This window comes from Lampetra planeri, chromosome 64 (genome assembly GCF_965212315.1).
Source record: "Lampetra planeri chromosome 64, kcLamPlan1.2.h2, whole genome shotgun sequence".
Taxonomy (NCBI): Eukaryota; Metazoa; Chordata; class Hyperoartia; order Petromyzontiformes; family Petromyzontidae; genus Lampetra; species Lampetra planeri.
In genome coordinates this window covers 968,725-996,595 of record NC_136170.1, presented here as the reverse complement: position 1 = coordinate 996,595, position 27,871 = coordinate 968,725, and the positions used below count along the sequence as shown (strand labels likewise).

The 27,871-nt window shown below is 57.1% G+C and overlaps 1 protein-coding gene across 1 annotated transcript in view; it reads left to right on the top strand.

The window, feature by feature from the left end:
• LOC144737021 (kielin/chordin-like protein) overlaps positions 1–27,871 on the top strand; it is a 110,258-nt gene that overhangs the window by 43,148 nt on the left and 39,239 nt on the right. Inside the window, 6 exon segments of the mRNA XM_078619671.1 lie at positions 213–396; positions 19,401–19,477; positions 20,797–20,893; positions 26,260–26,327; positions 27,009–27,105; positions 27,670–27,752. Of these exon segments, the coding sequence (XP_078475797.1) occupies positions 213–396; positions 19,401–19,477; positions 20,797–20,893; positions 26,260–26,327; positions 27,009–27,105; positions 27,670–27,752 (606 nt within the window).

The following is a 27,871-nucleotide window of genomic DNA, read 5'->3' as shown; positions in this document are numbered from 1 at the left end:
CGCCCGTCTATTTAACCACCTGAGATCCCAACAAGACTCGCTCTCTCCTGCGATGTGACATCCTGCTACATGCCCTGCCCCGATTCTCACATCCCTCCCGCCCCTTCCTGCCCCCTTCCTGCCCCCTTGCTGCCCCCCTTGCTGCCCATTCCTGCGCCCCTTCCCACCCCCCCCCCCCTTTTACACCGCCCCCCCCCCCCCCCCGCTGGCAGAACGTGGAGTTGGTGGGTCGCGTGAAGCAGCTGGAGTCCTGCGAGTGCCGCCGGCCGGCGTGCGAGTGGCAGGGGCGCGCCCGCGCCCACGACGAGCGCTGGGAGGGCGACGCGTGCCACTCCTGCTCGTGCCGCGCCGGCTCCGTGGAGTGCGTGCCGCGCGCCGACCGCCCCGAGTGCGCCGGTAAGAACCCGGCGGCAGAGGTCGCAAACGGGTTTTGATTCCTTAGCCGTACCCGTACCCGGCCGAACCAGGGTCGCAAACGGGTACCCGTACCCGTACCCTACCCGATACCCGGCTACCTGTACCCGGCCGAGTATCGGGTAGGGTACGAGTACGGGTACCCGATTGCGACCTCTGGGATGAAGCCATGTTGCAGGCGCGGGTGGGTTGATTCTAGGAACTTGAATTGTGAGAAGAGACAAGACGTTGGGAAATGAGTGACAAACGGTTACTCACCGGTGACTCACGGCCTACCCGTACTCGGCCGCACCAGGGTCGCAAACGGGTACCCGTGCCCGTACCTGGCCGGTTACGGGTAGCCGGGTATCGGGTAGGGTACGAGTATCAGGTACCCGGTTGCGACCTCTTTGTCCGGCCGCCACCCGGCGAACCGGCGTGTGTGTGTGCAAGTGTCTGCGTGCGGGTTGGGGGTGTTTACCCGGGGGTTGACTAGGAGATGTTAGCTACCTCGCCTAGTCTACAGGAGGTCGGTGGGTTCGATCCCGACCCTGACGATACCTCTCGTAATATTTGGAGTTTGCGTGTCTTTCTCTCTCCCCGTGGTTGCGTGGATTCTTCTCTCCGGGTCCTCCGGTTTTCCCGAACACGTTTAGAGTATTTGGCTCCTGCTGTACATTTCCACGTGATAATGATAAGCGACTTCTTCGAGTACTCATTTAAACGAGTAGCGCCGCTTGCGAAAGCCAACAGTGGGCTGTCCTCTGGAATAGACTGGCCCCCGCCACGTGAATGTGAAACTTCCACCACCGACTCTGCAGGGCTGCAAGCAGGAGATGAGCGCCAATGCCTCTGCGCACGTGGGCCGCAGTCGGTCACTCTGACTTTCAGACGATGGGAAAGTTTCGACGTTGTTGATAATAATAATGATGGTGATGATGGCGGTGGTGACAGCATGAACACGATCATGCTGATGGGGTTATGGTTATATGGTGATTGATGCTTCGCGTATGCTCAGTTTGACGGGTAAGTATAGACGTCGACGACCGATGACGATGATAACAACAGCTTTCATTACGAACCGAGTGCGACGAGGCGGCTGAAGCCATCGCCCGCGCCGGCCCGGTTTGACCTCTCGCTCTCACGCGGACGGGCCGTGAGCTCAGCGCCCGCGGGACCGCCGGGACCCGGAACGGAACACGCGTTCACACGCGGCACATGCTCGTTCGCAAGAAGTTCAACATACACACACACGCAGCACTCGCTCGCTCACAAGAAGTTCAACATACACACACACGTGGCACTCGTTCGCTCACTTGCAAGAAGGAGTTCAACATACACACACACGCGGCACTCGCTCGCTCGCTCACTCGCAAGAAGGAGTTCAACATACACACACACGCGGCACTCGCTCGCTCACTCGCAAGAAGGAGTTCAACATACACACACACGCGGCACTCGCTCGCTCGCTAGAAGTTCAACATACACACACACGCGGCACTCGCTCGCTCACTCGCAAGAAGGAGTTCAACATACACACACTCGCAGCGCTCGCTCGCTCGCTCGCTCGCTAGGAGGAGTTCAACACACACACACACGCGGCACTCGCTCGTTCGCTCGCAAGAAGGAGTTCAACATACACACACACGCGGCACTCGCTCGCTCGCAATAAGGAGTTCAACATACACACACACGCCGCGCTCGCTCGCAAGAAGGAGTTCAACATACACACACACGCGGCACTCGCTCACTCGCTAGAAGTTCAACATACACACACACGCGGCACTCGCTCGCTCGCTAGAAGTTCAACATACACACACACGCGGCACTCGCTCGCTCGCTCGCTCGCAAGAAGGAGTTGAACATACACACATACGTGGCACATGCTCGCTCGCAAGAAGGAGTTCAACATACACACACACACGCGGTGCTCGCTCGCTCGCAAGGAGGAGTTCAACATACACACACACGCGGCACTCGCTCGCTCGCTCGCAAGAAGTTCAACATACACACACACGCGGCACTCGCTCGCTCGCAAGAAGGAGTTCAACATACACACACACGCGGCACTCGCTTGCTCGCTCACAAGAAGGAGTTCAACATACACACACACACGCGGCACTCGCTCGCTCACTCGCAAGAAGGAGTTCAACATACACACACACGCAGCACTCGCTCACTCTCAAGCAAGAGTTCAACATACACACACACGCAGCACTCGCTCACTCTCAAGCAAGAGTTCAACATACACACACACGCGGCGTGAGCGATACGCGCGGTCACGCGCACACAGTCCCCACCGCACGGTGACCTCACCCCCCGCCAAGCGGAGCTCGTCGGACGCGTTACCCCGGGGGCCCTCTTAATTGGCGTGAGTGGTGCCGCTAATGATCAGCGTGGGGTTCTTAAGGGGACGACGAGCCTGAGAATTGGGGACCCTGAGAATGGGGGGAGACGGGGAGGCTGGGGAGGTGGGGGAAGAACGGGGGGGGGGGAGGGGGGTAAGGGAGGAGGGGGCACAAAAGCCAGAGAATGCCAAAAGGCGAACAGTACAAGGGCAATGCAAACATGAAAACATGACGAGCACAGGTTGAGGGTTTGTGTATATAATGCGGCCTTGCAATACTAGGAGTGTGTCTACTTGGTGTTTGAACATCTTCACACCTCCTGAATCATTGCCGGAAAGGGGAAATCATATTTTTGTTTTCATCAATTTTTGATACCTGCAAAAAACACAAATTGGTCTCACAGATAGACTCGCTGATGATCGCTGCGAGCACTTTGGCTAATTGTGCACCACTGAAAGCCCAGCAGTAGCGTCACCGGGTATCATTTTTGCAAAAGGAAATTATAAAACTATTAGTTTTTTTCGGTAAAGTCACGTAGGTAAAAGATTAAATTTAAATTAATAAAAGTAATAATAGAAATAAAATAATAATAAATAAAAAATCACGACGTTTCGGAGGCAACACAAGTCTCCGTCATCAGGTGGGACCGTCACAGCCAGATTTGCTGTATCAAGTGGGGGGATGGTGGTGAGGGGGGGCAGCGCTTCGCTTAGAACACCACCATCACGTGGTGTAAATATTTACCCTTCTCGCCACGAGTGGTGGCACGGCAGCCCCTGGGGGTCTCGGGCCGTGGCGGCGGCGGCTGCCGCTGGCGGCGCCAAGAAGATTTTCCAAAAATCTTCGCTCTCCAAAAAATGCGATGACAAAGACAGAGCCAAAGAAGGCCCGTGTAGCCTCCAAGAGACCGGCGGGGCAAGTGCTGTGAGCGCGCAGTGCCCATTCAAGGCCGTTACGGCACCGTGACCTCGTGGTGATGTTGTTCGCATGGCACCAGATACGCATTTAAGGCCGAGCCGACCTAGGGCGGACGTGGACCGGGAATCGAACTCGGTCGGCCGGCTTCGTGGCGCAGCGTGCTAACCGCTGCGCCACCGCTCCCCCCACGCCACGCACGGTGCAACCGCTCAGCCGTCATCATCCAGCAGTGGATTGTCGGTGGCTGCTCGTGGTGGTGGTGGTGACGAAGAAATGTGGATGTTTGACCTGAGCCCAACATTCCCGAGGTGGGGGGAGCGGGGGGCCCATGAAACGAGCCCCCCCCTCCGCCGCCGCCACCCCAATCACGACATTTGTTTGTGAGGCCGTCAAGTCGATGAGCTGTCTGCGGGTCTCGTGCGGCGTCAACACCGCCCGCTCCACCTCGATCCGGAGCGGCTTTTCTTCGCTTGTTTTGATTCGCTTTGACTTCATCCTTCCACGCTTTTCACCCTCCTCCCCCCACACACACACAACGCTTCGCAGTCGTCTCCGTTGTTCACGAATTGCGACTTCACGTGCTCTTCGGCGTGCGTCTCTAGAAGTTTGGCTTCGTCGTGAGCCGTGGTCAATCCACTGCTGGATGATGGTGTACCCAAGCCTCCACCACCATCATCATCATCATCAGCCGTGGTCCATCCACTGCTGAATGATGAAGGCCTCCGTCCCCCCCCAAAGCCACCGCCGTCTCTGACGATCCATCCAGCACCTGCCGTGCACGCCAGGAGCCGCTTTCATCATCGCTCCATCTCCTGGGCGGACGTTTCCTTTCCGCGTTCCATCCCCGAGGCCGCCGCTCGGTTGTCGTCCCTCACCACTTCTCGTCGAGACCCCGTCTCCCGCCCCGTCTGCTGCCACCACCCCGGGCCAACGCCACATTACCGGCGCTCGCCCCAAAGCGGCCATCCTTCCCCTCTCCACGGCCCGCTCCCGGTGGGCCCCTCTGGCCCCCGGTGGGGCCCCAGTGGGCCCCCCGTCGTTGCGGTCGCACCGTAAGCGTGAATGAGACAGCAAGAGGACGGGGACCTCGGGAGCCGCGGGTGACTCGAGTTCCTCGCAAGAGCCGCGTCGTCACAGCGTCGATGGCGTCACCTGCAACGGCTACAGCGGAGCGCCTGGGTCGGGACGCGCGGCCGCCCCTGGGCTGTCCACGTGCGCAGGGTGTCCGCGTGCGCAGGGTGGTCACGTGTGCAGGGTGTCCACGTGTGCAGGATCTTCACGTGTGCAGGGTGGTCATGTGTGCAGGGTGGTCACGTGCGCAGGGTGGTCACGTGTGCAGGGTGGTCCACGTGCGCAGGGTGGTCACGTGTGCAGGTTGTCCACGTGTGCAGGGTGGTCACGTGTGCAGGGTGGTCACGTGCGCAGGGTGGTCACGTGTGCAGGGTGACCACGTGTGCAGGGTGGTCACGTGTGCAGGGTGTCCACGTGCGCAGGGTGTCCACGTGCAGAGTGGTCACGTGTGCAGGGTCTCCACGTGTGCAGGGTGGTCACGTGTGCAGGGTGGTCACGTGCGCAGGGTGTCCACGTGCGCAGGATGTCCACGTGTGCAGGGTGGTCACGTGCGCAGGGTCTCCACGTGTGCAGGGTGGTCACGTGTGCAGGGTGGTCAGATGCGCAGGGTGTCCACGTGCGCAGGGTATCCACGTGGCCAGGGGTAGCGAGTGAGGCAGCAGTGTTGTGTGCGGCGTGACTGCCGGCAGGTCCCAACTCGATGTCCTGCTGTCGATTCATTACGATGGCTTCACTTGTGCATCCTCTCTGGTTTCGTACAGTGAGTCACACCACTGTATCTGTTTAATTCTCCCTAACTTGATTTTGTAATTGTGCTGAAAGTATAAACAACAAAATGCACTTGAAAATTAACTAGATGAAATCTAAATCGACTGGACAAGGCTCAGGGTTTCTTGTACGTTACACACGTTCGCTTTGGGTTTAGGGATCGATGTGGGGTTCGGGATCAATGTGGAGTTAGGGATCGATGTGGGGCTAGGGATCGATGTTGGGGGTTGTTTGGGATCGTTTTGGGGTTTTTAACCCGGTAAGATCCCACTGAGAACAGCTCTCACTTGCAAGGCAGAGTTGGGATAGAGAGTTCAACGGCGACAGCCAAAGTTGCGCCACAGTGGCAACGGCGGAACAACGCGGCGCAGACTCAAGGTGACACCGCTGACGATGACAGGGGGCTCTTAACTAAAGCCACGGCAATCCGTCTACGTCAGAGCGCCCCCCCGCCCCCCCCCCCCCGCTCAAACGATCATCAGGCCAGCGCCCTTCTTCACCCACCGGCGGCTCTGAGCCAGCGTTGAACATTCCACATTCTCATGGCAGGAGCCAGCCATGTCCCGCATGAAAATTCCAAACCAATTCAAACCCCAATTTTCCGCTCACTGCCCGTGAATTTCCTTTTTTTTTTATTGAACATTTTTTTTTTCCCGTCCAACATTGCGCTCCGTCTAACTATCGCTCTCTTGTCTGTCTCTGCCTCATCCCCTTGGACCCCTCCCCTCACCGTGACCCCTTGACCCTCTCCCCCCCACCCCCCCCCCCCAGAGGGGTGCCTCTCCTCCCCATGCTTTAACGGGGGCTTGTGCCGGGCCGAGGGGCCGGGCGGCTTTACCTGTGAGTGCCCGGCGCCGTTCTTCGGGAAGGCGTGCCAGCTGGCCTCTATACAGGTAACGAGACCTCCCACCCACCACCCCCTCTGTGACCCCTGACCTTCCCCCCCCACCTCCCCCCCCCGACCTTTCCCACCCCCTCTCTGCCATCACGCTTGCCTCTTAACGCTTCCCTTTGGCTCGGCACTATCGTTGACCGGTTTTCCAATTCGCTTGCTGGCTGGTTTGTTGATCTGAAGTAGATTCAGAATGTAAATACCGCATTCTCTGGATTGGAAAGCGCAGGGCCACATTTGGCCTTGCAATACGGGGGGTTTGGTGGGTAAGTGCGACTTATCATCCAAAGAATATGGTATTTGTCCTCATTTCAAGCTGACTGACTGCATGCTTTATATACGACAACCGTCATTGTCATCATCAGCCATGGTCTTTCCATTTTTGGGTGCCCTCTTCCACTTTGGCTGCCGGTCCATCACTAGTCCTGTCCCGTTGGCCGTGGCACCTTCTCATGCCAGGCACTGGCCAAGTCCCACTCAAATCCCACTCAAGTACCACTAAAATCCCACTCAAGTCCCACTCAAATCCCACTCAAATCCCACTAAAATCCCTCTCAAGTCCCACTCAAATCCCACTCAAGTTCCACTCAAATCCCACTCAAATCCCACTAAAATCCCACTCAAGTCTCACTCAAATCCCACTCAAGTACCACTAAAATCTTACTCAAGTCCCACTCAAATCCCACTCAAATCCCACTAAAATCCCTCACAAGTCCCACTCAAATCCCACTCAAGTTCCACTCAAATCCCACTCAAGTCCCACTCAAATCCCACTTAAGTCCCACTCAAATCCCACTCAAGTACCACTAAAATCCTACTCAAGTCCCACTCAAATCACATTCAAATTCCACTCAAATCCCATTCAAATCCCACTAAAATCTTACTCAAATCCCACTAAAATCCTTCAAGTCCCACTCAAATCCCACTCAAATCCCACTCAATTCCCATTCAAATCCCACTCAAATCCCACTCAAATCCCACTCAAATCGCACTCAAACACCACTAAAATTCTACTAAATCCCCATTCAAATCCCACCTAAATCCCACTCAAATCCCACTCAAATACACTAAAATCCCAATAAAATCCCAATAAAATCTTACTCAAATCCCACTAAAATCCCTCTCAAATCCCACTCAAGTCCCACTCAAATCCCACTCAAGTCCCACTCAAATCCCACTAAAATCCCACTCAAATCCCACTCAAGTCCCACTCAAATCCCACTCAAGTCCCACTCAAGTCCCACTCAAATCCCACTAAAATCCCACTCAAATCCCACTCAAGTCCCACTCGCTCTTCTTATCTGTCGTTGCAATGTCTCTGAGCGACGGGTGCCGTTCCCCGCTCTAGTCCATATCGTACAGAGCCCCTCCACTCTTGACGTAGCTGTCAGAGACCGTGACACAGAATGGAACGATTCAGGTGTGTGCAGCCGCAGGGGTTGAGGAACGAGTGACAGCAGCGATAGAGTGGTGCGTAGGGGCTCACGGAAGGGCTACATGGGGAGGGACGGGATAGGAGTGGAGGGGGCGAGGGGATAGCAACAGCGTGGGCAGCAGTTGGGGCCACACCGCGCTGGGATTTGAGAGTTCAAAACCTTACGCGACATTAGACGTAACTCAAACGCAAGCTTGCCAGTGACAGGTGGCTGGCAGTTATCGGACGATAAATCGGAAAAGGTTTATCAATGGAGTGGAGGTGAGTTTCGAGGAGGAGAGGTCGATGGAAAATGAAATAGCGGGGACGGGAGTGAACACTACGGCTACCCCCTGGCTCGATGCGAAATTCCCGCACTACTTTGTGGGTTTGGATTCACTCGGCATGTGGTGGCTTATGCAGTCGGACGTGGGACAGCATTGTGTAGTGTGTACCGTGTGTGTGTGTGTACCGTGTGTGTGTGTGTGCCGTGTGTGTGTGTGTACCGTGTGTGTGTGTGTACCGTGTGTGTGTGTGTGCCGTGTGTGTGTGCCGTGTGTGTGTGTGTGCCGTGTGTGTGTGTGCCGTGTGTGTGTGTGCCGTGTGTGTGCCGTGCGTGTGTGTGTACCGTGTGTGTGTGTGTACCATTTGTGTGTGTACCCTGTGTGTGTACCGTGTGTGTACTGTGTGTACTACTCGGCAGACAGCTGTTCTTTGGCGAGGGACAACATTGGGTTCAGGGTCAGGGTTCGCGATGGGGTTATGGACAGGGACAGGTTTTGACGGTTCCTGACGGCTACCTCGTGCCGCGGGGCGCGGGCATCTTGCAGCGCGTGCCCATCTCCCTCTGTCTGTGATCCGCCAACCCCACCTCGCCATCACGTTGACGAAGCCCACAAACCCATGCCCCGGCGCGCTCTCCCCCACCCCCACCCCTCCCCTCGACCTCCACCGACCTCGCGACCTCTGACCCGCGCTAGGCCTGCTACCTCCCGCCTTCCGAGGGCGCGGCCTGCCGGGAGGGGGCCGCACCGGCCCCCCGCTCCTGGTACTTTGACGGCCACTCGGCCCTCTGCCGGGAGTTCCCCTACGCCGGCTGTGGCGGCAACGCCAACCGGTTCGGCAGCGCCGCCGAGTGCCGCTCCCGCTGCGAGCTGGGCGCCTGCGTCTACCGCGTGCGTCGCGCCATGACTCCGCCGCCGCCGTCGCAGCCACAGTCGTCGTCGTCGTCTTCGGAGGAATTTGGCAGCGACGGTTCAACCGCCTCGTTCCTGCCGCGGAGACACAAGTACAACAGCAGCAGCGGCGGCGGCGGAGGTGGCGGCGGAGGTGGCAGTGTTGGCGTCTACGGGGAGATCCACGGTTTCCCGCGAGACTTGGGTTACGGCACTGGCGCCGGTGCTGGTGGTGGAGGCGGAGGCGGCGACCCCGGTGTCGAGTACGCCGGTGACGGTGGATTTGGTAATGGTGGATTTGATGGCGGTGTCGGCGACGACGGTAACAGCCTGGACGGGAACGAGCTGTGGCCACCGCCTGGCCGCCGTCACCTGCGGCCTGGCATGAACGTTGCCGCGCCCGCCGGTGCTGCCGGCGCCACTCTCTATGGCCGGCGCCGGCACCAGAGGGCTCACCATGGCGGCGCCGGTGCGGAGGGAGCGCCGGGTGGTGGGGGCGCAGGCTGCTCATCGGCCGGCGGCTACGAATACCGGTGCGAGACGCTCACCAGGGCCCACTGCCTCGGACTCGACGGGCTGGAGCTGAGCGACGATGGTGGAGGTTACGGAGGTGGTGGTGATGACGATGCTGGTGGTGGTGGTGGCGATGGTGGTGGTGCTTTCGGTGGAGTTGGAGTCGGCGCAGGAGATCATGTATCTGCCGGCAGTGTGGGTGGTTTTGTCGATGAATTTGGTAGACCCGTAGTGGCTGCACCACCGGTCGCAGCCGGAGGAGGCGGGCGCACATTCGGCGGTGGCGCTGTCGGAACCACCGTGGCCAGATTGGCCCGGGCCAACGCCGGCAGCCGACCTACCAACGCCGCCGCTGCACGCGGGGGAGGTATCCTGACCGTCGGCATCCGCGAGGTCGTGGGCTTCTCGCCAGGACAGACGTGCGGCGGTGCCGGCGGACTCTTCCCACCGCTCTGCGGCTGCGCCGGCGCCAGCGCCGCCGGTGGCTCCGGTGCCGCCCGATCGCGGCGAGCAGCGGGCGACGGCGGCGACTGCATGGCGTGCGGCTGCGGCGCGGACGGCCGGCCCGTGTGCAGCTGCCGAAACCCGGTCCGGCGCAAGGAGATCCGCGACCTGACGGGGGAGGAGCGCCGGCGATACCGGGAGGCCGTGTGGCAGCTCGTCGACGCAGGTGCGGGAAATTGTTGACCTCGCTCGCTCGTTCGGGCGGTGACGTGGCCGGGCGGTAGCGCGCACTTGCCGCACCGGTGTTCGTAGCCGTCGACCGATGGGCAGCCGGCGCCCCCGCCACCTGGCGCTCTATCCGCGAACCGCTGTATGGGGGATCTTCGCGTCCGAGTTGCGCTCGAACCGATTTACGAAATTGCGCACGTTACAAGTTTCTGTCAGTGATAATATTGATCGCGCGACTAATTATCGTACGGGGACGGTGGGATTCCGTTGCGTGTTCTGGCGAGGAGCGTTTCGCCACCGCGGCCGGCCGTGGCAATCCGCGGCGCTAACCTCGTCCCCCCCCCAACCCCACCCCCCCCAAACCCCCCGGCAGGCACGTGGTCCGAGCTGGCGCACACCTTCTCCGCTCACGCCCCGCGGGGCCGCCGCTCGCGCCCCTCCTCGGCGCTGCCGTGGCTGCGCACGTTCCTGCGGCACGCCGAGGCGCTGCTGCAGCGCGCCGCCGGCTCCTGCGCCCTCGCCGTGCCGTACCACGAGTGGCCCGTCGACGCCGGCAACGTCGACTCGTCCGTCGCGTGGGACCCCGACCTGTTCGGCGGCGACGGCGCCGACGCCGGCGACGGCTGCGTGCGACCAAACCCCTTCGAGAGGCCCGGCGCCGCCTGGTCCCCCTGCCTGCGCCGGCGCTTCGACGTCTCCGTCTCCCTGCCGGACGCCGTGGACGTCCACCTGGCGCTGCTGTCGCCCGACTTGGCCGCGCTGACCGAGCGCCTGCTCGCCATGTCGGCGCTGTTTCGGCTGCGCGTGGGCGGGCACGCGGCGACGCCGCTGGCGCCGTACGACCCGCTCTTCCTGCCCCACCTGGCCTACGTGGACCGCCTCTGGGCGCAGTGGCAGGAGCAGAACCCCGGCGCGGGGCCTCCCCGGGAGACGCTGCCCGCCGAGACGGTGCCGTTTGGCCCGGCGCCCGACGATGGCCGCCGCTGCGTGTCGTACGTGCCGCTCACGCTGGGCACCCCCTGCAACGTGACGGCGGCCGGGCCGGCGGTGCCGCGCCGTCCGAGGCCGCCGAGGGGTCGCGAGGGTCGCGCCTCGAGGGCGGCCGCCGCCGCCGACGGCCGGGGTCGCGCGCCGCCCGACGCGCGCTCCAACGACGCCGGAGAGTTCTTGGAGGGCTTCGTGGAGGTCGCCAAATACGGCGCGAAGTTGGGAACCCGCAGCACCACCACCACCACCACCACCGCTGGCGGTGGCTTCCTTCCTCCGCCTCCGGGCGTCGAGTGGAACCAGTTCACGCGGAGCCAGCTCGCCCGGAACGGATTCGAGCCGGAAAGGCCCGACGAGAGCCGGTTCAATCGACGGCCATCGTTCCCCCGAAACGCCTTCGATCCGGAGTCGCCCGAGCCGGCCCGGTTCGACCACAATCCGTTGGACCGCGGCACGTCCGGCCGCACCGGCGGCGGCGGTGGCGTCCGCCTCTTCGACCGCGACGGCTTCGACTCGGAGGGCTTCGACCGCCTGGGCTACGGCCGCTACGGCTTCGACCGCTCCGGCGTGACGCCGTTCGGCATGCGGAGCGACGGCACATTCGCCCGCGCCGCCGACCGCGTCGCCGCCGCCGCCGCGGGCCTCTTTGACCCCTCCGGCCACAACCGGCACGGCTACAGCGCGTTCGGCCTGGACCGCGCCGGCTTCGACGTCTTCGGCTTCGATCGCGATGGCTACGACAAGGACCGCTGCAACTACTTTTTCGCCGGGCCCCACTACCTGCGCTTCTACTTCTTCGCCACGCAGCAGCTGGCGGCGGCGGCCGGAGGGGAGGCGGCGCTCGCCGGCATTCGCCGGATCTGCCCGCCCGTGTCGGAGGTGCCGGCCTGGTGGTTGGAGGCGGAGGGCGTCGGGGGGCGGCCGTCGCCGGGAAGCGCCGGCGGGCGGCTCCGCGAGCACGGCCAGGCCCCGCGGAGCTCGTCGGTGACGCACGAGGGACTCTGGCTGCCGGTGACGCCGGACGCCAGGTGAGGAGGAGGAGGATGAGGGAGGAGAGAGTTTGAATTTCGATGGTTGCAATTTTCCTGCGGTCGAGTCGCTCGTGGTCGAAAGGTCGTGGAGGTCAACGCACCTTCAGTGAGCACGGTTGGCTACGTACGGTGCGAAAGAAGTTCAGGGAGTCGATCGTTTAAGCCCCCCCACCCCGACAACAACAAAACATCGTGATGTTGATAGTTCCCGATGCGATTGATTTGGCGAAATTCCACCTCTGAGAATTGAATGTCGGTCTTGCCCGCCGTGTGTGACGAACTTAGCGCTCATCTGGCAGAGCGAGGGGGAACGTGATGCTACTATTGTGCGTGGTCGACCAGGGCGTCACTGGAAGGGAGGGATCTCAGAGGTAGCTCTTTGATATCCGCTTCTGCGGGCCATTCGCATTATCTGTTCATCTCATCACGAGTAAATTATAAGTTCAAGTTGATTTTGTTTCGAGATAGACCATTTTGCCAGAGTGAACCGAGTCACCAAAATGTTACGCCGATGTAGTAACTCACAACAACCGGTTGAATGGACGCCCAAAAGACAAAGATTCCCCGTATAGCCTCTAACATACTGTTAGGGCAAGTGCTATTAGCGAGGATCTACGACCCCACGCACAGACAGATGCGCGTACCACCATCGCCCACACCGATTTGCTGCCCTGTACGTACGTACGTTGAACTTCTTTCGCACCGTACGTAGTCAACCGCGCTAATCGGAGGTGCGGGGGAAGGACAAAAAACTATGGGTCTCTGTGTGAGTCTATGGGTCTCTGTGTGAGTCTACGGGTCTCTGTGTGAGTCTATGGATCTCTGTTTGAGTCTATGTGTAACTGCGTGAGTCTATGGGCCTCTGCGTGAGTATATGAGTCTCTATGATAGTCTATGGGCCTCTGTGTGTCTGTGGGTCTCTGCACGAGTCTACGGGTCTCTGTGTGAGTCTATGGGTCTCTGTGTGAGTCTATGGGTCTCTGTGTGAGTCTGAGTCTCTGCGTGAGTCAATGAGTCTCTATGATAGTCTATAGGCCTCTGCACGAGTTTGTGGGCCTCTGCGCGAGTCTATCTGTCTCTGTGCGAGTCTATAGGTCTCTGCGCGAGTTTGTGGGTCTCTGCGCGAGTCTATGAGTCTCTATGATAGTCTATGCGTCTCTGCGCGAGTCTTTGGGCCTCTGCGCGAGTCTACGTATGCACGTTGAACGTCTTTCGCACGACCCTCCGTCGCCTGCCGCGCTAATTGTGAGGCTGCCGCGCTGCAGGTTCTGCTTCGAGCTGCACTGGTTCTCGGGCTGCCCGCTGGGCTCCCGGCCCGTGACCTGTGGCCAGGACCTCTGCCTGGGCGCCACCTGCTCCGGTTTCCCCCACGCCGAGTGCCGCATGCGCAACTGCGGCTCGTGCTACACCGAGTGGCTGGAGCCGCAGACGGGGGCCCTGCTCATGTGCCTCGGTCAGTCCGTGTGTGTGTGTCCATTACGTGTGTGTCCGTTACGTGTGTGTGTGTGTAGCCTGTGTGTGTGTGTTACCTGTGTGTGTTACTTGTGTGTGCAGTGTATCTATGTTGAACTTATTTTGCACCGTAGATAGAAAATTGTGCTAATCAGAGAAGAGCATGTGTCGTCTGTGTGTGTGATGTGTGCGTACTCATCCAGTGTGTTCTAGATCAGTGAACCCGCCAGGCCATTCTTGTGTGTTGTTGTTGTTGTTGTTATTTTCATTATTGTTACGGGTGTCGTTGTTCCTTGGTCATTGTTGGTCGTTGTCGTCATCTTGGTTATTGTCATCGTTTTTTTGTTGGGTGGCATCGTTGTGTTATTGTTGATATTTGTTGTCTGTTGTCATAATAATTTTGTTTTTGTTTATTGCTATGGTTGTTGTTGTTTCCGTTGCTCCGCAGGCTGCATCGACGAGCGGGGAATGTTCCGCGCAGAGGGCAGCTCCTGGGTCATGACCTGTGACCTCTGCTCGTGCCAGGGAGGCGCAGTCTCCTGCATTAGCGGCTCCTGCGAGCCCTGACCCGACCTCTGACCTCTGACCTATCGCCCCCCACCCCCTGCCCCCCCCTCCCCCATCATGATCATGCCGGTAAAAGATGTCAAACTTTGACCGATCCCATCAGGCCGGTAAGGGTGAGCCTGTGTACGTGCCGGTTTGTATACCTGTGCGTGCGTGTGCGTGCGTTACTCTTAAGCCCTAACACTTCGGTGTGTGTGTGTGTGTTGACCTCCTGCCGGTGAGCCTCTGCCAATTTACTTGGCGTCAAAGTGCACCTAGCCTGGCACACAAGTGCGGTGGTAGCATCACTGCAACTCGGTGGTGAAAGGAGGATGGTGCGTGCGTGCCATGTGTGTGTCATCGTTAATTTAAACGTGTCCCCCTGGGACTCTGAATGCAAGAAATCGTCGTTTTGGGTCTCATGCTTGGTTGTGAACGTTCTTCATTTTAGCCAACTCTTTCAAAATTATGTTTTTCACGCGCATATTTTATCTGAGATTGACGAGTTAAAAATGACTACGCATATTCCGATTGGTCTAAACTTGAATGTACCCCCTTTCTATTGGTCAAAACCTTACTGTGTCTATTCTGATTGGTCCATCTTTGGCATCACCCTCTTATGATTGGTCCATACAAGGCATGTCCTCTAATGAGGCAAAACCTACCCCACGTTCTGTTTAATTGGCCAATGCTTGACCTGGTCTTTGATTGGTCGGAAAATATATTCCACGTCTCGTCTGATTGGTCAATATTAGAATTTTCATTTTTATCATCACAATGTATCCCAGGTCTATTCTTATTGGTCCAAACTTGACTTGTGTCTTTTGATTGGTGCTAATAATTTTTTGTCCACTGGCTTGACCTCCGCGGGAAGGTCAGCAGGTCGGCTGAAGTGAACATTCTCGCAATAATGTGAAGATCTCACAATGCGGTTGTGATATTTGTATTCTTTTATTTAAATACTCTGAGTAGTGCCAGTCAACAAGTGCCAGTAGTCTTGCGACAAGCAAGCAAAACAAAATGACCAGGCATTATCACGACCCATCTAAAATCATGACTATTATTATCACTATTATTAATATTTATACTACATAGCGTACACTTTTGATGTTGAAGGAAGTTTTAATACTGCAGACTCCAATGAATATGCGTGCAGATGTCGTAGGAAAGTTTAATGAACGGTGGCCAAATGAAGATAGGTTCACCAAGGTTGCTTTGTTCCCTTATCAATAACTTTGATCGTAAGAGAGAGGTACTTTGCCGTTGGGTGGTCAATATTTGGCATTAACTCCGGTGGCACCGATCGTAGTAAAGTCACTTCAACGGTGCATGGCGTGTACGCTAATGACACGCGTAACTATTGCGTTTTCCCCGTGCCAACGATTGTGTATGGCGCTGTGCGTGCGTGCGTATGTGCGCACGTATGGAGCGGTGGCGCCGCGGTTAGCATACTGCACCGCGAACCCCGATCGGCCTCGATTTCGATTCCCGGCCACATAAAAAAATCAGTGGGGATTATTCAAATCAGTTGTGGGCCTCTCCTAGGTTGACTCAATATTAAATGAGTATCTGGTGCCGAGTGTCAGTGTCAGCACCGGGGAGACAAAGGCAGCCGGGCGTGGTGCTGGCCACAGCGACCTCCTCGGGTGTCGAGTCAGCATCAATAGGTGCAGACTTAATAGGCACTTGCCCCAACAGTCTTCGTGTGCCACATGGGGGAATCTTCGTATCTGTGTGTGCGACGTTTGTCTGTACTCACGGTCGCTTTCATTTCAACGCCGTTTCAACCGGCGGCAAATCCATCATCTTATTTTCCCGTCGTTTGTTAACCGCCTAGTTTTTAAGCCGAAGCTTAAAAAGTAAAAACAAAAATCTCACGAAACCTACGGTATTATATAGGATTTGCTTGAAGAAAAAACACTTGCTGGACAGCGCCGGTTAGTGGAACACCGACCAAGTTTTTCCACCGCAATGTCGTCAGATCACGGACTAAATGTGGGAAGTCGATGGTCGCGATCCAGTCACCAATGACTGCACAGAACAAAAAAAACCCATCCCAATTAATATATTTGGTTATCGACTTATTATATGATGACATGCCCAGCCCTGAGAATTAAAATATATAAAAACAATGAATATTGGTTTGTCACGCGTCGAACATTATTGCTCGCAGTGGCAGGGTGGGTAAGAAAGTTCTAGCACCCCATATGACGTGAACCAGAAGTCATTTGAAGTGATCTCAGGAGTAGTTCTGTGTTGTCCACTTCCGTGGGCCGTTCTGTAACAAGAAGGGGGGGGGGGTGTGGGGGTTGCGCTGCTTTGTGAAAGATGCAAATGGAAGGTTCTTCTTGTGACGTGCCGATGACGTCGACAGCACATCCGGGGATAGAAATTTGGAGGACATTTTTCCTTTTTGTAATCGCGTTTAGTGACTGTAATCTGATGACCCATCAAAAGCCTCGGCATTTTATGGGTTTACCAGCACCTGTATTTCGCATTCTGACTACAATAGCACATTTCCTGTAACGCTCGACTCAACAACACTGGACCATGTCTAGGCCTTGGGCCTGGGATTGTAGAAGGCCTCAAATGGCCGTCGGTCTAAAATGGTTTCCCTTTCGGTGCCAATTTGTTCGAACTCTATTTATTGTTATTATCGTTATTTCGTATTAAAAAAATGTTGTGGCGTTTGGTATCGGCGGAAATTATAGTGCAGTATTTTTTTTTGAAGTCTAGGTTGTAAGTTATAACGGACGGTCAAATGAAGTCCGTCGAGCGGTGAAAGCCACCGTCAAGTCTCGCCTGTGTTACCATCGGTTTTTAAAAAAACAAACCAACAAGAAAACCCTGAGCGGTGTGCGTGGTTGTGTTTCGTGCGATTCTGTCGGATTCGTTACGAGGGAGCGTGGAGGAAGCCGTCGCCGCTTTGTTTCTTTTGTACAACGACGACGATCCACGCCCCCCCCCCTCCCCCCTCCGATAAAGTTTGTGACTTTGGACACAGCAACAACAAAACAACTTTACGTTTTTATTTTGTCGTCTCATTCCTAAGGCACCGTCGCGCAAACACATACAGACGCACGCACATACATACACACAACAAAGACAAAGATCCCCCGCGTAGCCTTAACAGACTGTTGGGGCAAGTGCTGTTAGCGAGTAGCGCCTATGAATGCCGGCATGGCACACGAGGTGGGTGGGTGGCCAGCACCACGCCCGGCCGCCTTTGTCTCCCCAGTGGCGATGGTTTCACGCACTGCATCAGGTCCTCATTTGAGGCTGAGTCAACCTAGGGGAGGCCCAGGGCCGATTCGTCACCGGTGGTGGTGGCCGTCGTCGTTATTGTCGCCCGACTTGCTGGTGCTGGTTGACGGAATTTTCCCGTCCGGGATCTCTCCGCACGCACGGAGTCCAAAACTAAACAAGAACCCAGCCCAGAGTGCGACGGGAAATCCTTCGTCACACACGGGGAGACCTCCACGCAGACGAGCGTCGTCGTCAACATCCTCGCCGCACCGCCGTCCCCCCAAGACGCAAGTCGCGTTCCGACAGCAACAGCACCACCACCGTCGCCACCGACCCCGCCACTCAGCCACGACGCCTGCGGCTCGCGTTGCCGCGGGCTGGTGATTGCACTTTGAGGCCGTCGCGGCACATGTGAGTGTTGGGAAGGGCTCGCTGCCGGCAGGAGGTCACGGGAGAGAGACGACCTCCCTCCCCAGGGTGCCACGGGTCGACTGGAGAGTCTCTCACCCTCCGTCGTCGCCCCGGGGATCCGGGGTGCTTCACGTCTTTTGCGCGACCCGCCGGACCCCGCGCCCTCTGCATCGAAGCGATCGGCATCGCGACGCGAGGATTTCCGGCGGGGGGCCATCACTTACGAGCGAAGCGAAGTGAAGCGGATGCAGAGGATCGTGGGGTCGGTGGGTGGGGGGGTGAGAGGCACAGGAGGGGGGGGGGGGGTGGGATGCCAGGGGAACTCTCCTTCGATGGGCCAGGCCAGGCACAGCGGTGCGTGCCCAGGTAAGTATTTAGAGCTTTTATTTATATATTTTTCCCATATATACTTTTTGCAGCGATTGTGTCCCCCCCCCCACCCCCACCGTACGAGAGAAAGAGAGAGACATTTTTTTCGTGGGAAGTCAAAATGCAGCGTCCGTCCGCCCACCCGGCGGGATCGGTGCCGTCCGAGCGGAAAAGGTGACGAGCGTCGCCGTGGTGATGGGAGGACGCGCTCGCTTCGCGGCCCGCGGGGTGGTGCCGTGCGCGCCGACCACCGCACTGAACGCTCCCCCCCCCCACCACCCACCCCGCTTGATACACATTGGCACTGCGAAGGACAGAGCGAGCGAGGAAAGTGGAAAGACACATCGAGGCGTGCACTGGCACCTACGGGCTGTAGCTGCCCCGTGGTCGGTGATGGCGTCGGTGATGGCACGCGCGCACACGGCCCAGTGGCTCGTTGCGAGTGCACGTGGGGGCCTCTTGCAGGAACCGAGGTGACTGAGCGCCGCGCACAAAGTTCGTAACTCGACGTCAGCTCCAAAAATATCCCCCCCTCCCCCCCCACGCCGATTGGTCCTGCCGGGATTGTAGCAGTGACCGACGGATGGATGTCGCATGGGGCTGTGAACACGCGGTTCAGTGTCCACGTGGCCGCCGCGTGCCGCGTGGAACGAAAGTTGTGGGCCGCCGTCTGGCCCCGCAGGCCGCGTTCGTTCTCCAGCGCCGATGCCGTTACAGGCTGTGCGCTGTGAGTGGAGTGTACACTCTCTGTGTGTGTGTGTGTTGATGATGATGATGAGCAGGAGGTGTGCGTGAGGAGCGGTGGTGCAGCGGTTAGCGCTACGCTGCGCTACGAACCCGGCGACCCAGGTTCGATTCCCGCTCACGGAAAACACCCGTGACGATTATATCTGAACCGGTCCTAGGCCTCCTCTAGGTCGACTCAGCCTCGAATTAGTACCTGGTGCGATATGTAAGCATCGCCACTGGGGAGACAAAGGCGGCCGGGCGTGGTGTTGGCCACCCACCCCTCGTGTGCCGTGCCGGCCTTCATAGGTGCTCGCTAACAGCACTTGCCCCGACAGTCTGTTAATCCAACACGGGGGATCTTTGTCTTTGTTTGGGTAGTTGGAGGAGGCCCGTGAAAGATGCTACTGGGATCTTCGTCTTTTGTGTTGATGAGCAGGAGGCGTGCGCGTGTGTCTCCGTGTGAAGGCTGCAGCTACGACGGGAAGATCTACAAGAACCAGGAGACGTTTCACATCAACGCCTGCACGTCCTGCGTGTGCGTGGTGAGTGCCTCTCTGCGTCCGCCACGCGTCGTGAACACGCCGGCCCGCTCACTCGCTCGCCCGTGCGGACCCCTTCCCAGCAAGTCACTCTCACTCAGCCCGTCACCGACTCGCCCACCCACTCACCCACCTCGTCACTTAGCCACCTCGTTACTCACCCACTCACCGACTCGATCAATCACCACCTTGACCATCTCACCCACCTGGTCACTCACCCACCTCGTCACTCACCCACCTCGTTACTCACCCACTCACCAACTTGATCAATCACCACCCTGACCGTCTCACCCACCTCGTTACTCACCCACTCACCAACTCAATCACCACCTTGACCATCTCACCCACCTGGTCACTCACCCACCTCATCACTCACCCACCTCATCACTCACCCACCTCGTTACTCACCCACTCACCAACTCGATCAATCACCACCATTACCCTATGACCCACCTCGTCACTCACCCACTCACCCATTCACCAACTCAATCAATCACCACCTTTACCATCTCTCCCACCTCGTTACGCGCTCGCCCACCCACCCACCCACTCAATCTCCGCTATTGAATTTTCACAAAGCTCGCCTGCCTTGGACATCGCCTTCCCTCCCCCCAGCTCCCGACGCCTACACGCACACACGGACACGCGCACGGATGTCCGTGTGTCAGTGTGTGCGTGCGTGTGGGGGGGGAGCGGTAGTGTAGCGGGTTAGCGCTACGAACCCGGCGAACCCTGAGTTCGATTCCCGCTCACGGCCAACACCGGTGACGAACCGGTCCTGGTAAAAAAAAATCCACTGGGGAGACAAAGGCGGCCGGGCGTGGTGCTGGCCACCCACCCCCTCGTATGCCGTGCCGGCCTTCATAGGTGCTCGCTAACAGCACTTGCCCCTACATTCTGTTCAGGCTACACGGGGGATTTTTGTCTTTGTTCGCATGCGATGGCGCAGAATTTGAAATGCCGTGGCTACGAATCCGGCGACACGAGTTCGATTCCCGCTCATGGCCCGCACCAGCGGCGGACATTTCAACCTGGTCCTGTGCCCCCCCTAGGTCAACTCAGCATTAAATTAGCAGCTGGTGTGGCGTCGTGAACATCGCCACCGCCGGTGGGGGGGAGGGGGGGAGACAAAGGCGGCCGGGCGTGGTGCCGGACGCACTGCACCACGTGGTGCGCCGTGCCGCCCTTAGATGGATGCTCGCAAGGCAGAAGCAGAACTTGCTCCAGGAATCCCGCGTGGGCTACAGCGATGCGGGGATGGGGGGAGGATGACCTCTGTGTGTGCGCGTCCTCTCCTCCCCTCGCTCCTACCCCCCCACTAGAATGGAGACGTCAGCTGCAAGGAGGAGGAGTGTGCTCGAGCCAAGTGCCGCAACTCCGTCAAGAAGCCCGGAGTCTGCTGCCCCACGTGTCCCAAGGGTGGGTGGTGCAAACGGTGGCGGTGGTGGTGGCGGTGGTGGTGGAGGTGGTGGAGGTGGTGGCGGTGGTGGCGGTGGTGGCGGTGGTGGCGGTGGTGGCACACAGACAGACACAAGCAGAGAGACAACACAGAGACACACAGAGAGACACACAACATAGACACATGGCACTTACATTGAGGATGTCTTATTGGCGAAAGTGCCCACCCCCCCCCCCCCTGCTATGAAAATAAGTGAAGAACTCCGCTCTCGGGAGATGTAGAGACAAGATATAGAGTTGTAGTGTATGTGTGCGTTGGTCTTAACGTGCACATAGCCTGGCACAAGCGCCGTGGTTCATGTCACCGCCACTTAGTGGCGAACGTGTGTGCAGGTCGACGTCTGGTGTCCTGTTCAGCACTTGGCAGAGGTGTGGACTCGAGTCATGTGACTTGGACTCGAGTCAGACTCGAGTCATGAATTTGATGACTTGCGACTCGACTTGGACTTGCATAACAATGACTTTGTCCCACCTATGAGATGTGGACTCGAGTCATGTGACTTGGACTCGAGTCAGACTCGAGTCATGAATTTGATGACTTGCGACTCGACTTGGACTTGCATAACAATGACTTTGTCCCACCTATGAGATGTGGACTCGAGTCATGTGACTTGGACTCGAGTCAGACTCGAGTCATGAATTTGATGACTTGCGACTCGACTTGGACTTGCATAACAATGACTTTGTCCCACCTATGAGATGTGGACTCGAGTCATGTGACTTGGACTCGAGTCAGACTCGAGTCATGAATTTGATGACTTGCGACTCGACTTGGACTTGCATAACAATGACTTTGTGCCACCTATGAGATGTGGACTCGAGTCATGTGACTTGGACTCGAGTCAGACTCGAGTCATGAATTTGATGACTTGCGACTCGACTTGGACTTGCATAACAATGACTTTGTCCCACCTCTGTCACTCGGTAATGCAAAGGGGCCCTCCCTGAAACGAAACACGGCATGTGCAGCAGGACACGATCAAGAGTTGAACCTCCACAGGTCCAACTCAAAGGCCCCCCACCCCCTCCACCACCACCAACCCACTCATCACTGCCAGAGCCCAAAGCACAGCGATGGCCATTCATTCGTTTGTTCAGCTGCCAGACTCCCTGTGACTGGCCTTCTTTTCTCTCCTTCTCCTCCTCCCACCCACCCACCCACAACAAAGATCCCTCGTGTAGCCTGTGACAGACTGTTGGGGCAAGTGCTGTTAGGGAACACCTATGAAGGCCGGCACTGTGGCACACGAGGGGGTGGGTGGCCAGCACCACGCCCAGCTGCCTTTGTCTCATTGTGCTCATTTGAGGCTGAGTAGACCTAGGGGAGGCCCCATGACCGGTTCAGATAATCGTCACCGATGTTGGCTGCGAGCGGGAATCGAACTCGGGTCGCCAGGTTCGTTGCGCAGCGTAGCGCTAACCGCTGCACCACCGCTCCCCACACACGCACACAAGCGCACACACAGAGACACACACACACACACCTCCACCCCGAGCTCAAAGGCCACATTGTTACATCTCCATCAGTGTTCACTTGTGCTCCAATTTTTACGCTTTTCAGCTCCGGTTGAAAGCGTTCGTGCATTAGCTCTGCACGTCTCCGTTTGGAGAGACCTGGGCAATCGTACGCCAACTCGTCTAGGCATGATCTAATGTAATTAAAGGATTCACGTAAACTAAACTATGAAACTAAACACACTTTTATTTCACCAGGTAAGGCCCACTGAGCTACGTAGCTCTTTTGCAGAAGAGACCTGGCCACAAACGGGAACTCAACGAAGTGGCCTTATCATCACCACGTGGAAATGCACAGCAGCCAAATGCTCTAAATGCGTGAAGTTGATTCAAAATGTGGGAGGGGGGGGGGGAAATGCCGGAAAAGCCGGAGACAAATCCACGCGAACACGGGGAGAGACACGCACACAACCTCCAAGTACACAGCAGCAGCAGGCGTCAGGGTCGGGATCGAACCCACGACCTCCTGTAGACCAGGCGATGGAGTTAACATCTCCTAGCCACCGTGGCGCCCCTGCCGCTGTGTTATTAGGGATTTACTCTATAGACGACCCTATATACCCTACAGACAACCCTATATACCCTACAGACAACCCTATATACCCTACAGACAACCCTATATACCCTACGGACGACAAAACCCAACCGACCGCGTGAGAATATCTGCCGGGCCCCGTGCACCCGACGCGTCCCGGTTGACGAACGCCACCGCGAACACCCCCGGCCTAACGCTCGCTCGGGCGCGTCACGCACCGCAGCGCCCAACATCATCCGGGGCGGGGGGCCGCTCGCGGCTCGAGCCGCTGGGCCCCCTCGGCCACAGCTCTTGCCGCCCGTCGCGCCCCCAAACGAGAGCGGTGCCGCTCTCGTTGACGGCCGAGTGGCGTTTTGGGGGGTGCCCCCGCGCTCCTCGGCAAGCGGCGGGGGGCATGATGCGTTTGCGAAGAAAATAGAAATTCCTCCCGAAGGCTCAGAGGCCCCCTCTGCCTCAACTTCCCCCCCCCCTCCCCCCCCCCACAGCTGAGCGGAGACTCAGTGGAGACCGCATTTTTGGCCGTGTTGACTTTGGCGGGTGAGGGGGGGGGGTCGATTTATGTCCATCCTGAACCTTTGACCCCCCCCCCTCCTCCTTCCTCCTCGTCCCACCGAGGTCGCGGGCACCCCGCAACGCGATTCCCCTTTTGTGACGTCGGTAATAACACTGGTCCACACACTTTTTCTGGCATGAAGTATTCCAACGGTGTTAAGGTAATTTTGGGGTGCTGATTCCAAATCTGGCATCAGTTTTTGTCTATCACATCAGGTTTTTGAGACATCAAATATTGCATTTTCAATAAAAACTGCAGAAGAAAATTATTAAATGTGTATATCTACATTAAATTATATTATAAACACACTATCATAAAAATACGGCACCATATTTTAACACTAAAGCAGTCACTGACTCGCAACAACTCACAATCATAAGTGACAGAGTTAATTTCGGGTAAAATCAATGAAAACGGGGTATGCCGATAGCATAAGAATGAGATGTGTTAGAGCAAATCTGAGCTCAGATTTGGAATCAGCACCCTGAAATTAGTCTAAAACAGCTGCAAAAGTCCAGGCCAGAAAAAAATTATTTTTTGTTGTTGACCGAGCCGTTTAAATTATTTTCGTGCCGGAGGGGGGTGGGGGGGGGCAACGTAGCGGCGTGCGGAGGCTGTGGCCGGTGGTGGAGACACGTCGGGAAGTTCGCGCACGACAGACGACCGGTAGCGGCACGAGCGAGAAAGTCGCACGAACACAACCTGCGTGGCCTCGCTCGCTTGCCACCAGAGGTCGCAAACGGGTTTTGATTCCTTACTCGTACCCGTGCCCGGCCGCACCAGGTTCGCAAATGGGTACTCGTACCCGGCCGGGTACGGGTACCCGTTCCCTACCCGTACCCGTACCCTACCCGAAATGAGTGACAAACGGTTACTCACCAGTGACTCAGGGCCTACCCGTACCCGTACCCGGCCGCACCAGGGTCGCAAACGGCTACCCGTACCCGGCCGGGTATCGGGTAGGGTACGGGTATCGGGTACCCGGTTGCGACCTCTGCTTACCACTCCACTGGAGCAAAAGCCCAAAGTGAGTGCTTCCTGCCTCTCCCCCACGACTCTAGAGGATATTTGGGCCTCCCCTCCTCCTCCTCCCCCTCTTCCTCCTCCTCTTCCTCCTCCACTCCTTCCACCTTTGGTAGACGTCTTGGACGCAGGGTGGCACTTGCCCAATTTACCCAACCGCACCCGGTCTGCCGGCGTGACCCCATTCAACGCGGCCGCTTGGAGTCTCGGCGAGAGGCCGGGAGATTTAAGAAACTTTCCTCCGAGCTGGGAGATTTTTTTTTTACAATTTCTATTTTACTTTAAGCAGGTTAAGCCCACTGAGCAGTATAGCTCGTGTCAGACTCGGGGCTAAAGCCTGTTCGTATTTTTTGATACGGGCAAAAAGAAAAGGTCCCATAGATATTTTTCCGAAGCGACCTGGCCACAATCGAACTGTGCGTGTCAAGTGGCAATGTAGAGCACGGAAGTCCACCCCCTCTGAACCGGTCATGGGCCTCCCCCTAGGTCTACTCAGCCTCAAATGAGTACCTGGTGCGGTGCGTAAAAACCATCGCCACTGGGAAGAGAAAGGCCGTGCCGTGCCGGCCTTCATAGGTGCTGCTCGCTAACAGCACTTTGCCCCGACAGCCTGCTAAGGCTACACGGGGGATCTTTGTCTTTGTCTGGCTTATAAACCGAGGCGGGCGTTCTCTTTGTGAGCTGCGTCTGCCTGTGGCCCGTGTCACACTCTCGTCTTTATCTCGAGACTCGGCCACACAATCAGCCACCCCCCTACCACCCACCCGCTCGCCCGCCCTCTCATTCCCCCACGACCACCATTCAATATTGAAGGTAAATAATCAGGAAAGGGCCCGGGTTTATTTGCGCAGGTTACAGGTCGCGCCAAAGGCCACAATGAGGTCGCCCGTCTCTCAGGGGCTAGACAAAGGCCGTCTGCTGATGACGACTTTTAAAAGTTTGCGTCCAAATCTCGCCTGGGATGGCACACACCCTCACCCCCCCCCGTTTTCGACTGTCGTCCCTGGCGACTGTCATCGAACGAGCTGTCTGTGTGTGTGTGGTCGTGTGGTCGTGTCACGCACGCGGTCAGAAACTAAACTAGAAACTATACTCTTTGGGTCTTTCGGTAAAGTCACGTGGGTAGAAATAAAATAAAACCAATCACGACGTTTCGATCGCAACACTTTACCGAAAGAACCAAAGAGTATGGATTCCTGCAGTCACCAAAGCCTCTTTTATTAATTTAAATGTTTTACCTACGTGACTTTACCGACAAAACCTAAGAATATGAATCCCCCGTCTAGCCTGAACAGACTGTTGGGGCAAGTGCTGATAGCGAGCACCTATGAAGGCCGGCACGGCACACGAGGGGGTGGGTTGCCAGCAACGCCCAGCCGCCTTTGTCTCCCCAGTGGCTGAGTCGACCTAGGGGAGCCCCGTGACCGGGTTCAGATATTTGCCACTCATTTACCTGTGTGCCCATGTGTCTGTGTGTGTCTGTGTTCTCTCTGTGTGTCTGTCTGTCTGTGTGTCTGTGTTCTCTCTGTGTGTCTATATCCATGCGTCTGTGTGTGTCTGTGTTCTCTCTGTGTGTCTATATCCATGCGTCTGTGTGTGTCTGTGTTCTCTCTGTGTGTCTCTGTACACATGTGCCTGTGTGTCCGTGTGTCTCTGTACCCACGTGTCCGCGTGTCCGTGCGTCGTCCGTGTGTGACGCAGACTGCGAGGGTGGCCATGCGCACGCGGTCACGTGGGCTCCCGACGACTGCACCACGTGCCGCTGCACGGTCAGTCCCATGGCCGCCAGCCACGCGGTCACCGAGTGCGAGGCAACCTTTCTCTCCTCGCTGGATAATGACGATGACGATGATGTGATAACGACGACGATGATGATGATGATGGGATAACGACGACGATGATGATGATGTGATAACGACGACGATGATGATGTGATAACGATGATGATGTGATAATGATGATGTGAGTTTTCACGAGCATGGGATCAGTGCGGGATGAAGCTAGTGCGGGGCCTGTAGCACGTGTTGTTATAAAGGGGCTCTAAATAAAAAAAAAACACGTAAATATTAAAACACATTTTTTTCTATTTGCACAGCAAAGTAATTGTATTTTTTCATTTGCTATACAGCCAGATAATACGACAAATTTCTAACCTTAAAGTTAAAGGCGGTATAGTACTATAGTAATAGAGCAAGTGCAGAATCACTGAACCGGAATTGATAGCTTCAAAGCATTTAGCGCGGGGCCCTTGAAAGTGCGGGGCCCGTAGCTACTACACGTGCAGCTACTACTTATGCTGGTGATGATGGCGTTGAAGATTATGTCTCCGTGAGGATGGGGTTTGATGGTGATGATGGCGATGATGATGTTGATGTCTCTGTAAGGATGGGGTTTGATGACGATGATGATGGCGATGCTAATGACGTTGATGATGTTGGTGTCTCTGTGAGGATGGGGTTGTTGAGTGCCAGGTGACCGTGTGTGCTGAGCTCAGCTGCCCCGTCACTCAGCACCTGCCTGGGCAGTGCTGCCCCTCCTGCCGGCCTGGTGACACTCGCACCACCCCACACCGCACCATCCACACCGCACCATCCACACTGCACCACCCACACCGAACCACCCACACCGCACCACCCACACCGCACCACACACACCGCACCACCCACACCGCACCACCCACACCGCACCAACCACACCGCACCACACACACCGCACCACACACACCACACTCACCACACCGAACCACATTCACCACACGCACCGCACCACTCAAACAGCGCCACACTCACCACACCACCTGTACCACCCACACCGCACCACACTCACCACACCACACTCACCGCACCACACTCACCGCACCACACGCACCACATGCACCACACCACCCACACCGCACCACCCGCACTGCACAACGTTAACCGCACCACCCGCCCACAAGCACCACACTATATTCACCATTCCACACTCACCGCACGAATATCACTGCCCTGTGATGATGACGATGGCAGTGATGATGATGATGGCAGTGATGATGATGACCATGGCAGTGATGATGACGATGACAGTAATGATGATGATGGCAGTGATGATGATGATGACGATGTTCTGCAGGCTGCGAGTATGAAGGGCAGCATTACAAGGAAGGGCAGTTCTTCACCGCAAACAGCAACCCCTGTCTGAATTGCTCTTGCCTGGTACGTATGTGCTTCGTTTATGTGTGCGTGTCTGTGTTGCGTGTGTGCGTGCGTGCCTGTGCGTGCGTGTGCGTGTGCGCGTGTGTGTATGCGTGTGTGTACGCGTGTGTGTGCGTGTG